At 39.5% G+C, this 14,784-nt stretch overlaps 1 protein-coding gene across 4 annotated transcripts in view; it reads left to right on the forward strand.

The window, feature by feature from the left end:
• The window catches only part of vwa2 (von Willebrand factor A domain containing 2), a 71,576-nt gene that overhangs the window by 30,156 nt on the left and 26,636 nt on the right, over positions 1-14,784 (forward strand). For all 4 annotated transcript variants that reach the window (XM_060842120.1, XM_060842121.1, XM_060842122.1 and 1 more), the window contains 4 exons: positions 1,120-1,314; positions 2,301-2,434; positions 10,235-10,367; positions 14,389-14,444. In XM_060842120.1, the coding sequence (XP_060698103.1) occupies positions 1,120-1,314; positions 2,301-2,434; positions 10,235-10,367; positions 14,389-14,444 (518 nt within the window). The remainder of the gene's footprint in view (positions 1-1,119; positions 1,315-2,300; positions 2,435-10,234; positions 10,368-14,388; positions 14,445-14,784) is intronic.

A 14,784-nucleotide genomic window follows, 5' to 3' on the forward strand; every position in this document is an offset into this window, starting at 1 on the left:
TGGCTGATTTAAACAAATGAAGTGAACATTTTGAGCCATATTGTTATGAAGTTGAAGGCATGTACTGTACCTTTGAGACAGAGAGAATGCTGTTCTGAAATGAGAGGTTACAAGCATCTGTATATATGACTAGATGGCAGTCCCAGAGTGTACTGGAAAATTGAAAATATGTAATGTTTGGCTGTGAAATGAATACCCGAGTTTTGACAATAATTCAAATTTAACCAATCAGTTTAAATTATGCCCCAGGATACTAAAATCCATTCAAGTTTGAATTTATTGTTTTGCCAACATCGAACCAATAAGACAATCCGATGTTGGGAGGTATTGGAATGGGGATATTTTTGAGAATTAGTCAGAGAGCAACTGCTGTAGAGCCAGAAAGCTAACTGACAATATAACATGTTGCTCTCTAAGAAATTAGAAAACACTTTCTATCAAAGGTACCTTTTCACGTGAAACATATTCACAGTAAAAATAAAGAAGATGACCCAGGGAGATCCTCAACTGGAAGAGTGAAGATACAGAAGAAGACAGACTATGTGGTTTTGAAATTAAGTTGATGTAACTTTAACAAGTGTCTTATTGGAACAGCATATTGTTATCGAGTTGGAGGCAGATAGTAAGCAGTTAAGAGAAAGTGGGGCTTAGAGTTGTAAATAGTTGCTTTTTAATATTCACTTTTAGAGTTTGAAAATAAATTGATGTTATTTTCTTCAAATAGTAGAATTTGGGAGTTCTCTGTCACTCATATTTTAAAAAGATTGCATGGCAAGGCGAGCTTTTCTGGGTGTTTGATTTAATTAACAGAGGGGTTCACCTCTGTTTTGTAACAATATATGGCTTCTCCTAAAGTCTGAGTAAAATAATTTGAATACTTTCTGAGGAAATGGAATGTGAGTTTTCAATACTGGATACGCGTCAGTTACCTTTTGGTAATCCAATTGAATTCACAGTTTACACTAACTGCAGTTAGAAATGAGCAAATTATTTGTTATACTAATAGTTTCCTTATTATCACTGTACTTCATGATAAATGCAAAACTTATTGGATCAAGAATATTAAAATAGTTCTTGCACTATTAACCAGTAGTTTCATTAATCTTGTTTCATTAACAGAGGTGGAAGTACACAGACACCCGTGGCTTTGAAGTACATTCTGCATAAAGGTTTTACTGGTTCAAGAAACTCATCAGTTCCTCGAATTCTTGTCATTCTTACCGATGGCAGATCTCAGGGTAATGTAGAACAGGCAGCAACACAACTGAAAGAAAGTGGAATAATTGTCTTTGCCGTTGGAGTCAAATTTCCAAGGTGAGGAACTTCCTTTGGTTCTGTGTAGAGCATTATGAATAATTAACTGTAAGAATGTGATTGATGTTTTGATTTTCTTAGCAAATTTCACCTTTTAGCTCTTTAGGTTATTGTAATGATACAACCTATTCCTCATGGGCGTTAGATTTTTTTTAAGATGACATTGGAGTCAAACTCCTTTCCTTTCATCTTTTGAAAGGAATGCTAAAGCTAAACATAATGCTAAAGCTAAGCCTACTAAACATAAAAAAACTCACTGCCAAGTAACTTAGTGAAGATAGTGTGACAAATACCAGGGTGATTACACATGGAAGAATGCTGCACTTCCTCAGTTGTTCTGGTAGATGAATGACTGTGCTGAAACTGTAGCCATATGGGTATATGAGATAAAAATGTAATTGACCCAGAGGTCATTGTAGAAAGTGGGATGGGTTCTTCGAATAATAACCTAATATTGAGATTCTTCCAGTCTCCCACAAGTAACAAATTTTGCTTGTAGGCTAACCACTTTTCATCCAGTAATTAAGCAGTCAGGCTTGTTTATGACCATGATTTAATTGCCTTGTATTTTTATTTGAAGAAGAAATATTATTCGATGGTTCAGTGGTTAAACCATGAATAAGCTCTTGTGGATGCTTCTTGGATCTTTGAGGCCAGGAGATTTTTCTGCTCACTTCAACATTTTAGTCACTAGAAGAATATGTGGGTTATAATTACAATCATCTTTGTGTATCTAAACAATCATATATGTTTTAGTCTGTAAATAAAAAAAAAAGCATGTATTGATCACTGGTTTCAGGTGTTGAGTCAAGTAACTTAAATAACCAATTTAACTAGAAGGACCATGATGCTAGTTACATTTTGTTTCTAAATCATGGCATCACGTCTAAGCATTTTCCATTACTTTGTATGAAAATGGATTTGCCTGTCAAATAATCCAGGAAAGTGACCATAGCACACATATGTTAATGTTGATCTTCCGGCAGATGGGATGAGCTTTACACACTGGCTAGTAAACCCACTGAAAGCCACGTCCTATTTGCAGAGCATTTTGATGATGCAGTCAATGGTCTCTACAGCACACTCACCAGCTCTGACGTCTGCTCTGCTATTCCTCCAGGTAATCTGCAAACAGCTTTAACATCACATATCTCTATATGATCTAGTCAGTCAATTTACAGTCATACAATCATACAGATTCATAGCAGAAGTAGGCCATTTAAACCCTTGAACATGCTGCACCATTTAGTAATGACAGGGAAAGGCGACTGTCTAGCGGTATTATCACTAGATGGTTAATCCAGAGACCTAGGTAATGCTCTGGGGACTTTGGTTCGAATCCCACCATGATGGGGAATTTGAATCCAATAAAAATCTGGAATTAAGAATTTATTGATGAGCATTGTTGATTGTCGGAAAAACACATCTGATTCACTAATGCCCTTTAGGGAAGGAAACTGCCATCCTTTCCTCTCTAGCCTACATGCGACTCAATCCCAGAGCAATGTGGTTGACTCTTAACATTCCTCTGGGCAATGAGGTATGGACATTAAATGCTGGCCTAGTCTGCGAAGCCCTCATCCTGGAAATGAATACATTGTAAAAGTCTACTTGTGCCCTCAAATCCACATTGCTACCTCCCTACAATAACCTTTGAATCCCTTGTTAGTCATAAAGATGTACAGCATGGAAAGGAACCCTTCGGTCCAACTTGATCATGCCGACTAGATATCCTAAATTAATCTAGACCCATTTGCCAGTACTTGGTCCATATCCCTCTAAACCCTTCCTATTCATATACCCATCCTGATGCATTTTAAATTATAAGCCATCCTGATAGCTTGTAATTGTACCAGCCTCCACTGTTTCCTCGGTAACTCGGTACATGCGTCACCCTCTGCGTGAAAAAGGTTGCCCCTTAGGTCCCTTTTGACTCTTTCCTGCCAAACCTATGCCCTCTAGTTTTGGACTCGCCTGCCTGGGGAAAAGATTTTGTCCATTTATCCTATCCATGCCCCTCATGATTTTATAAACCTCTATAAGGTCACCCTTCAGCCTCCGAAGCTCCAGCCTGTTCAGCCTTCCCTATAGCCCAAGCTCTCCCACCCTGGCAACAACTTTGTAAATCTTTTCTGAACCCTTTCAAGTTTCACAACATCCTTCCTATAGGAACGAGACCAGAATTGCACACAATATTCCAAAAGTGGCTGAGCCAATGTCCTATATAGCCGCAACATGACTCAACTCCTGTATTCAAAGCTCTGACCAATAAAGGAAAGCACACCAAACACTTCCTTCACTAACCTATCTCCCTGAAATTCTACTTTCAAAGAACTATGAACCTGCACTCTCAAATGTCTCTTTCTTGAGAAACACTTCCTAGGACCATAACATTAAGTGTATAAGTCCTGTCCTGACTTGCTTTTCCAAAATACAGCACCTCACATTTATCTAAATTAAACCATATCTGCCATCTGATCAAGATCCCATTGTACTCTGAAGTAACCTTCCTTGCTCTTTAGTATATCTCCAGTTTTGATGTCCTCTGCAAACTTACTATCATTACCTCCTATGTTCACATCCAAATCACTTATTTACTGTAAATGATGAAAAGCAGTGGACCCAGGACCTTGTGGCATACTGCTGGTCACTGACCGCCAGTCTGAAAAGCAACCCTGCACCACCACCCTCTGTCTTCTATCTTCAAGCCAGTTCTATATCCAAATGGCTTGTAAACCCTGTATACCATGTGATCTAACTTTGCCAACTATTCGACAATAAGGAACCTTGTCGAATGCCTTACATGTCCAGATAGATCACATCAACTATTCTGCCCTCAATCCTCTTTATCACTTCTTTGAAAAACTCAATCAAGTTAGTAAGACACAATTTTCCATGCACAAAGCCATGTTTATACCTAGGTAAAAACAATGACTGCAGATGCTGGAAACCAGATTCTGGATCAGTGGTGCTGGAAGAGCTCAGCAGTTCAGGCAGCATCCAACGAGCAGCGAAATCGGCATTTCGGGCAAAAGCCCTTCATCAGGAATAAAGGCAGTGAGCCGGAAGCATGGAGAGAAGCTAGGGGAGGGTGGGGGGTGGGGAGAGAGTAGCATAGAGTACAATGGGTGAGTGTGGGAGGAGATGAAAGTGAAAGATCAGGGAGGAGAGGGTGGAGTGGAAAGGTGGAAAAGGAGCTAGACAGGTCAGACAAGTCCGGACAAGTCATGGGGACAGTGCTGAACTGGAAGTTTGAAACTAGGATGAGGTGGGGGAAGGGGAAATGAGGAAGCTGTTGAAGTCCACATTGATGCCCTGGGGTTGAAGTGTTCCGAGGAAGAAGATGATAAGTCCTTGCCTTTCCAAATACCAATAAATCCTGTCCCTCAGGATTCCCTCCAACAACTTGCCCACCACCGATGTCAGGCTCACCAGTCTATAGTTCCCTGGCTTTTCCTTACCACTATTCTTGAATAGTGGCACCATATTAGCCATCTCCAGTCTTCCAGCACCTCACCTATGGCTATTGATGATATAATTATCTCAGCAAGGGGCTCAGCAAACAGTTCGCTAGCTTCCCACAGTGTTCTTGGGAACACTTAATCAGGTCCCTGGGATTTATCCACCTTTACGCATCTTTAGACATCCAACAACACCACCTCTGTAGTATGGACATTTTTCAAGATGTCACTATTTATTTCCGTGTTCTTTATCATCTATATCCTTCTCCACAGTAAACACTGATGCAAAGTACTCATAGAATCTCTTTGGATTCTCCTTAACGCTAGTTGCCAAAACTATCTAATCTCTCCTTTTTGCCCTGCTGATTTGCCTCTTACTGCCTTTATCCTCTTCTAGGAATTCACTTGTTCTGCTGTCTACTTTTGACATATGCTTCCATCTTATTCTTGATCAAAACCTCAATTTCTTTAGTTAAAAATCACACAACACCAGGTTATAGTCCAACAGGTTTAATTGGAAGCACACTAGCTTTCGGCACGACGCTCCTTCATCAGGTGATTGTGGAGGGCTCAATCGTAACACAGAATTTATAGCAAAAATTTGCAGTGTGATGTAACTGAAATTATACATTGAAAAATTGATTGTCTGTTAAGTCAATCGGGTTAGCTAACCCGAGAATGCAACTTTAAATAGAAGGGTTTGTGATTTACACATGAAAGAAGTGAAACTATCACTGTATTCTAACAGATGAAAGGCTTAACAGACAATCAATTTTTCAATGTATAATTTCAGTTACATCACACTGCAAATTTTTGCTATAAATTCTGTTACGATCGAGCCCTCCACAATCACCAGATGAAGGAGCGTTGCTCTGAAAGCTAGTGTGCTTCCAATTAAACCTGTTGGACAATAATCTGGTGTTGTGTGATTTTTAACTTTGTACACCCCAGTCCAACATCGGCATCTCCAAATCAATTTCTTTAGTTATACAGCAGCCCCTACACCTACCAGCCTTGCCCTTCACCCTAACAAGAACAAGACTCCTATTATCACATTTTCAAAGACTTCCCGGTTTTCAGCTTTCCCTTTATCCGCAAATCTCCAAGAATCAATCTACTTCCGTATTAAAAGTATTCATGGATCCTGCTTCCAAATCTGTTTTTTCTTTGGAGAAGAGAGCTCCAAAGATTCTCAACCATCCAAGAGAAAAGAATGCTCCTCGTTCCTGTCATAGATGAAAGACCCCTTATTTTTAAATTGTAAGTCCTTGTCCTGGTCCCAGATCTTGTATGTATTTGTGAGATCACCTCTCGTTCTTCTAGACGCCAATAGATACCCACCCAGCCTGACCAACCTTTCTTCAGAAAATAACCCATCCCATCCTAGACACTAGTTAGATAAATCTTCTCCGAACTGCTTCTAATAAGCTGTTTTCCATCCTTCAGTAAGGATACCAACCCTGCGCACAATACTCCAGATGTGGCCTCACCAACATTCTACACAACTGTGGAAAAGCTTGTCTACTTATATTCCATTCCCCTTGAAATAAATAACATTTCACTTCCTTTTCCAATCACTTGCTGTGCCTGCACACTAACTTCATCTACCAAGACATTCAGATCTCTCTGCAGCTCAGAATTCTGCAGTTTCTCTCCACTTAATATGTGGCTTTTCTTTGCTTCCTGTCAAAGCAGACAAGTTCACATTTGCCCATATTATTCTCCATTTGCCAATTTTTGCTCACTCACATAACCCATCCTTATCCCTTTACAAACTCCTTATGTCCTCTTCAAACGTGTCTTTATATCATTAGCAAATTTAACAATAAATATTCAATCTCTTGATACAAATGATTGATTATTTACAACTATATGAAGTATTTTAGGGTCTAGGTGTAATTTTCAGCTCGCAGTGAGTGGAGCTCTGCAAATGAGCAAGCCTGCAATTGTTGCTAACTTTGTGGGACCAGGAGGAGCACAAATATAATTCTGTGTAATACCATCATCTTCCCACCACTGCCATCTGCTCAGTTGCTTATCCCCAGGATTGTCTCCTTTCAGTTCCTTTAACTGTGGATTGAATCTGCTGAGCAGCTGTTGGATTTCTAATTTATTTCAATTAACATACAACCTAACAACTCCCATTGAAGGCTTGTTGCTGATTGATCAAATTAACTAAATGAACCATGAAAAAGGTTTAGACTTCTCTCTGGTGCCACTGGACAGGTGTGTGATCATTTCAACCATCCCCTGCCCATTCGACACTATAATTGAGAATAGTTCTATTATGTATTTTAAACCTTTCAACAAATATCAGGTGCTCACTTGAGGTGACATTCTTTTCAAATATAAATTCATGTCTAAATAACTCTTCAATTATTCCTGGTGCTATTTTGGAAAATAATATTATATTTGGACTATTTTGGAAAGCCAGTTGGTGAAGAATAGAGCAGTTAATCACGTTATACATTTGTCTATCTATTTACAGTTATAAGAAAATCCCTGCCACCCCAACAACTGCAATATTAGTATATGCTTATTTTTAGGAACATGACTGAATTCAATGTTAATAACCAACAAATGTGCATAATTAAACATAATTTTACACAATTAACAATGCCAACTACAATATTTGAATGGTTGCCAATTTGGACCAGGTGGACTAATTAAAATAAAAGGAAAACCTGGGTGTGTAGATGTAGGTTTACTCACTGAGCTAGAAGGTTCATTTCCAGACATTTCGTCACTCTACTAGGTAACCCCTTCAGTGGGCCTCTGGGAGAAGTACTGCTGATAATTCCTGCTTTATATGTTTGGGTTCTTTGGGTTGGTAATGTCATTTCCTGTTCTTTTTCTCAGGGGGTGGTGGATGGGGTCTAACTCGATTTTGTTTGTTGATAGAGTTCCAGTTACCACCCCCTGAGAAAAAGGAAATGACATCACCACAGGAAATGACATCACCAACCCAAAGAAACCCAAGCATATAAATAGAAAGCAGGAACTACCAGCAATGCTTTGTCCAGAGGCCCACTGAAGATGTTACCTAGTAGGGTGGTGAAATGTTTGGAAATAGGTCTTCAAGCTCAGCGAGCAAGCCTACATCGAGAACCTCAACCTGAGCTACAAATCTTCTCAAAACTAGCTAAGACCTGGGTGTGTTTTTCAACAAAGCGTCTTCCCATCTTTTAAAGTATGCATGTGCTTGTAAGAAGAACAAGAAATTTTGGGCATTTGAATAAATGAATGTAAGTTTGCTCACTGAGCTGGAAAGTTCACTTTCAGACGTTTCATCACCATACTAGGTAACATCATCAGTGAACCTCTGGTGAAGTACTGGTGGTATGGCCCGCTTTCTATTTATGTGTTTAGGTTTCCATGGGTTGGTGATGCCACTTCCTGTGGTGATGTCATTTCCTGTTCTTTTTCTCAGAGGGTGGTAGGTGGTGTCCAAGCTGACATGTTTGTTGATAGAGTTCTAGTTGGAATGCCATGTTTCTAGGAATTCTCGTGCCTGTCTCTGTTTGGATTGTCCTAGGATAGATGTGTTGTCCCAGTCGAAGAAGAATCCTTCTTCATCTGTATGTAATGATACTAATGAGAGTGAGTAATGTCTTTTTGTGGGGAATTTCAAACCAGCATCTATAGTAAAATAGCACATACGGACCAAATACTGAACTACAGAAGCAATCATCCCCATACCCACAAATGAAGCTGCATTAGAACATTATTTCAATGAGCCACCACACACTGTAGCATAGAGGAACTATGAAGAGCAGAGGAAAATCACTTATACAGAGTATTCAAACAAAATGGGTACCCAATGAACACAGTCTACCGATTTCTCAGCAACAAACCCAAACAAGCAGACAAAACATGTCCAGAAACCCTAGCCACTCTCCCCAACATCTAAGACATCTCACAAATAACTGCCAGACTACTCAGACCTCTTGGCATCATGTAGCTCACAAATCCACCAACACACTAAAACAGCAGCTAATGAACTTGAAAGACCCTATATAGACAATGAGCAAAATGAACGTCACTTACAAGATACCTTGCAAGAACTGTAACAAACACTACATTGGACAAACTGGCAGAAAACTAGCCACCAGGATACATGAACATTGAGTAGCCACAAAAATACATGACCCACTCTCACTAGTATCCTTACATACAGATGAGGAAGTACACCACTTTGGTGCAACACATCCATCCTAGGACAAGCCAAACAGAGATGTGCACGAGAATTCCTGGAAACATGGTATTCTAACCAGAACTCTATCACTTTGGAAAAAAGAATAAAAGCGTAGACTACTTTCTAAGCGGTGAGAAAATTCGTAAAGCCAAAGTACAAAGGGATCTGGGAGTGCTAGTCAAGGATTCTCTAAAGGTAAACATGCAGTTTGAGTCCGTGATTAAGAAAGTGTTGTCATTTATCTTAAGAGGGTTGGAATATAAAAGCTGCAAATGTGTTGCTGGTCAAAGCACAGCAGGCCAGGCAGCATCTCAGGAATAGAGAATTCGACGTTTCGAGCATAAGTCTTGGAATATAAAAGCACTGTTGTGCTACTGAGACTTTATAAAGCTCTGGTTAGGCTCCTTTTGGAGTACTGTGTCCAGTTTTGATCCCCACACCTCAGGAAGGACATACTGGCACTGGAATGTGTCCAGCGGAGATTCATACGGATGATCCCTGGAATGGTAGGTCTAACATACGAGGAATGGCTGAGGATCCTGGGATTGTATTCAATGGAGTTTAGAAGATTAAGGGGAGATTTAATAGAAACTTACAAGATAATACATGGCTTGGAAAGGGTGGACGCTAGGAAATTGTTTCCGTTAGACGAGGAGACTAGGACCCGTGGACACAGCCTTAGAATTAGAGGGGGTCAATTCAGAACAGAAATGCGGAGACGTTTCTTCAGCCAGAGAGTGGTGGGCCTGTGGAATTCATTGCTGCAGAATGCAGTGGAGGCCGGGACGCTAAATGTCTTCAAGGCAGAGATTGATAAATTCTTGATGTCACAAGGAATTAAGGGCTACAGGGAAAATGCTGGTAAGTGGAGTTGAAATGCCCCTCAGCCATGATTGAATGGCGGAGTGGACTCGATGGGCTGAATGGCCTTACTTCCACTCCTATGTCTTATGGTCTAACAAACACATCGACTTGGATCCCATTTACCACCCTCCAAGAAAAAGAACAGGAAATGACATTACCTCAGGAAATGACATCACCAATCCAAACCTAAACACATAAATAGAAAGCGGGTCACTAACACCAGTGCTTCAGTGGTGGCTCACTGATGATGTTACCTACTATGGTGATGAAATGTTTGAAACGAATCTTTCCGCTCAGCGAGCAAACTTACATCCAGAACCTCAATGTGAGATACAAATCTTCTCAAAACTCACTAACTTGCATAAATACAATTAAAACATTGCCACATGGTTGCTTTCAGCATGTAAACTGGAATCCCACTTCTGTCATCGTAAGTCACTAGAAACAGTGAAGGAATTTAAAGGAAATTTCATGTGTTGGAAGGGATCAAAAGGATATGGTGGGCCTTTTTCAACAACGTGTCCTTATTACAGGTAGGTAACATTTTACTGTCAAGAAAGAATGACAAGAAAATATAATTTGTAATGTTTTGAAGCTTGCAGTGTGATCTGAAGGCTGAGATTAATCTTAGTTCAAGAAATGGCCAGTAATAATCATCATTGTCAAGCCTGAACTGTGTGAGAGGAGCATGGAACATTTGTTAGAGAGACCTACAGGAAATAAATTGGTTTACAGAAGTTGAGATGATCTTTGTGGCAGACATGCTAAATAGTTAGGTGCATGGGAGAGGAGTTGAAGAGGCTCTAACCAGAATTAGATAGGCAAACACGAACAGGACTTAGAGAATCAACAATGTAACATGAAAGGACAACAGAGTAAACTAGCTATTGACTAACTTGCTAGTCTAAGCTGCAGATGAACTCTTAGATCCAATAATTCGAGATAAAGTTACTGAATACTTAGAAGAGAGTGGGATAATTATGACAGCTAGCATTGACTGCTTAAAGGCAAGATCTGTTTCTCAATATAATAGGAAATGTTTCTGAAGAAGTGACACTCTGACCTGAATTTAGCAGTCAGCAGCAAAGAACTGACCTCAAAGAAGGAAACTCTTAGGATTTAGCTGTTTGTTGTATGGGATTCTCCTTTCCAATGTTAGTTTGACTTTGGTGTTAAGTCAAATGGATCTCCTGGCATCTAGCAACGATGGTACCATTGGTACTTAAGTAGCTAAGTAGCCATTGCAATCCAGCATTCTTAAAGATGGAAAACCAGGATGTTAAAAGCACTGATTTATTCACAGCTTCTAATATAATTTCATACAAAAGAAAATAAATTTTGGATCATATACACGGGTTCAAGTTTGAAGCTAAAATATCATAAATTATATAAAAACGTATTGTTTTAGAATTATTTGCAGTTGTTTTAACATAATGAAGAAATTTGGCATTCCATAAATATAAGATTATTTTAGTGCTGGTGAGGCTATTCAGTAAAAATTATGAACTAAGAACACAGTCAAAAAGCAAGTTGCACCTTGTCCAACAATGTTTAACTTCTTCAACAGATTTTGCAATAAATCTGATGGTGTCAAAATGCATGTTCACATACGTTTAATGATTTCAATTTGTTTGTAATGTGTGGATCTTTCACAGTGTACCCTACGGAGAAGCATAGAATCATTGGCAGCCTTTTTCAGATTTCCATTTATCTTCTGCAGATTCCAGAAATTACTGTTAGTTTGAGAGACGTAATTAAAGCAAGCACCGAACATTTTGCCATCATTACTACTGCAAAGTCCAGATCACTTATTGTTCAAGTTCAAATAGCTCATCCAATGTACATGCATTTTCAAAAGGAATTTGAAAAGATCTCACACTGAAGGCCAATTAAAAAAAGCCCACCAGGTATCTATGGAGAAAGAAGGCTATTTGGCCTATCTTAATCCATTCTCAGGATAGCACTGCATTCTGACATTGTTGAATAACACAAGGATAAAATATTTTAGGCTGCAACATGAAAGGATTTGGTAAACGATCAAGTAGGTGAACTAATTTTTACTACATAGAGTCAGAGAGATGTACAGCATGGAAACAGACCCTTCGGTCCAACTCGTCTATGCTGATCAGATATCCCAAGTCCCATTTGCCAGTACTTGGCTCATATCCCTCTAAACCCTTCCTATTCATATACCCATCCAGAAGCCTTTTTAAATGTTGCAATTGTACTAGCCTTCACCACTTCCTCTGGCAGCTTATTCTATGCACACACCACCCTCTGCGTGAAAAAATTGCTCCTTATGTTCCTTTTTATATTCTACTCCTCTTGCCCTAAACCTATGCCCTCTAATTCTGGACTCCCCCACCCCAAGAAAAAGTCTTCATTTATTTATTCTATCCATGCCCCTCATGATTTTATAAATCTCTATAAGGTCACCCCTCAGCCTTCAACATTCCAGGGAAAACAGCCCCAGTCTGTTCAGCCCCTCCCTATAGCTCAAATCCTCCAACCTTGTCAGCATTCTTGTAAATCTTTTCTGAACCCTTTCAAGTTTCATAACAACCTTCTGATAGGAAGGAGACCAAAATTGCATGCAATATTCCAAAAGTGGCCTAACTAACACCCTGTACAGCTGCAACATGACCGCCCAACTCCTGTATTCAATGCTCTGACCAATAAAGGAAAGCATACCAAACGCCGCCTTCATCATCCTATCTACCCATGACTCCACTTTCAAGGAAATATGAACCTGGACTCCAAGTTCTCTTTGTTCAGCAACGCTCCCTAGGACCTTACCATTAAGTGTCGAAGTCCTGCTAAGATTTGCTTCCCCAAAATGCAGCACCTCACATTTATCTAAATTAAACTCCATCTATCATTCCTTAGCCCCAGTGGCACATCTGATCAAGATCCGATGTAATCTGAAGTAACCTTCTTCGCTGTCCACCACACCTCCAATTTTGGTGTCATCTGCAAACTTACTAACTATACCTCCCAAGTTCATATCCAAATCATTTATATAAATGACAAAAAGTAGTGGACCCAGTACCGATTCTTGTGGCACTCCACTGGCCATAGGCCTCCAGTCTGAAAAACAACCATCTACCACCACCCTCTGTCTTCTACCTTTGAGCCAGTTCTGTATCCAAATGGCTAGTTCTCCCTGTTTTTCATGAGATCTAATCTTGCTAACCAATCTCCCATGGGGAACCTTGTCGAAACTTGAAGTACATATAGATCTCGTCCACCACTCTGCCCTCCTCAATCTTCTTTGTTACTTCTTCAAAAAACTCAATCAAGTTTGTGAGACATGATTTCCCATGCATAAAGCTACATTGACTATCCCTAATCAGTCCTTGCCTTTCTAAATGCATGTAAGTCCTGGCCCTCAGGATTCCCTCCAACAACTTGCCCACCACTGATGTCAGGCTCACCAGTCTGTAGTTCCCTGGCTTGTCCTTACCATCTTTCTTAAACAGTCCAACCCCCAGTCTTCTGGCACCTCACCTGTGACTATTGATGAAACAAACATCTCAGCAAGGGGCCCAGCAATCACTGCCCTAGCTTCCCACAGAGTTCTAGGGTACACCAGATCAGGCCCTGGGGATTTATCCACCTTTATGCATTTCAAGACATCCAGCACTCCCTCTTTTGTAATATGGACATTTTTCAAGATGTCACCATCTATTTCCCTACATTCTATATCTTCCATATCCTTCTCCACAATAAACACTAATGCAAAATACTCGTTTAGTATCTCCCCCATCTCCTGTGGCTCTGCACAAAGGCTGCCTTACTGATCTTTCAGGGGCCCTATTGTCTCCCTAGTTACCCTTTTGTCCTTAACATATTTGTAAAAACCCTTTGGATTCTCCTTAACCTAATTTGTCAACACTATCTCATGTTCCCTTTTTGCCCTCCTGATTTCCCTCTGAAGGATACTCCTACTGCTTTATACTCTTCTAAGGATTCACTCGATCTCTCCTGTCTATACTTGACATATGCTTTCTTCTTTTTCTTAACCAAAACCTCAATTTCTCTCGTCATCCAGCATTCCCTATACCTACTGGCCTTTACTTTCACCCGAACAGAAATATACTGACTCTGTACTCTCGTTATCTCATTTTTGAAGGCTTCCCCTTTTCCAGCTGTCCTTTACCCACAAACATCTGCACCCAATCAGCTTTTGAGATTTCTTGCTTAATACTGTCAAAATTAGCATTCCTCCAATTTAGAACTTCAAATGTTAGCTGTGGTCTATCCTTTTCCATTTCTATTTTAAAACTAATAGAATTATGGTCGCTAGCCCCAAAGTGCTCCCCCCACTGACACTTGAGTCACCTGCCCTCCCTTATTTCCCAAGAGTAGGTCAAGTTTTGCATCTTCTCTAGTTGGTACATCCACATACTGAATCAGAAAAGTTTTTTGTACACTTGTATTTGTAATATAAGGATATTATTTATAAAGATATAAGATTAGATATTATTTCATAATATCATATGTTCTGTGCATGAAAATAAATTAATTACTTCCAGAAATCATATTTCTTTTCAGTTGGAAGAGAGTTTATAAAACACATCTTGCTCGATGCTACAGAACAACTTGCCCAGGTATGTGTTGCTGAAATACAAAATCCCAACGTTATTCTGGTTATAGAGCTCATTTTGTTGTTCATTTTAAGCAGTTCCCTTTTATTGATGTAATTGTGATATTAACTGATGATTCTGATAAGTATTTATATAAATTACTATTAAATCACCTGTGGCATTGCCAACAAGCAGCTGTTTTTCTAAGGTCCAGGTTGTTATTCCATTTTAAAATATGCCTGTTTGTAAATGGTGTGGCTTTTTAAGCAACTAATTAATATTAAAAATGCAGTCTTAAAATGCAATTTGAGAAGAAGCTCAGAAAAGAACTCATTTTCTACGTAGACTGATTAAGTGATCATTA

The sequence above is a fragment of the Hemiscyllium ocellatum genome, chromosome 22 (assembly GCF_020745735.1).
Source record: "Hemiscyllium ocellatum isolate sHemOce1 chromosome 22, sHemOce1.pat.X.cur, whole genome shotgun sequence".
In the NCBI taxonomy this organism is placed as follows: domain Eukaryota; kingdom Metazoa; phylum Chordata; class Chondrichthyes; order Orectolobiformes; family Hemiscylliidae; genus Hemiscyllium; species Hemiscyllium ocellatum.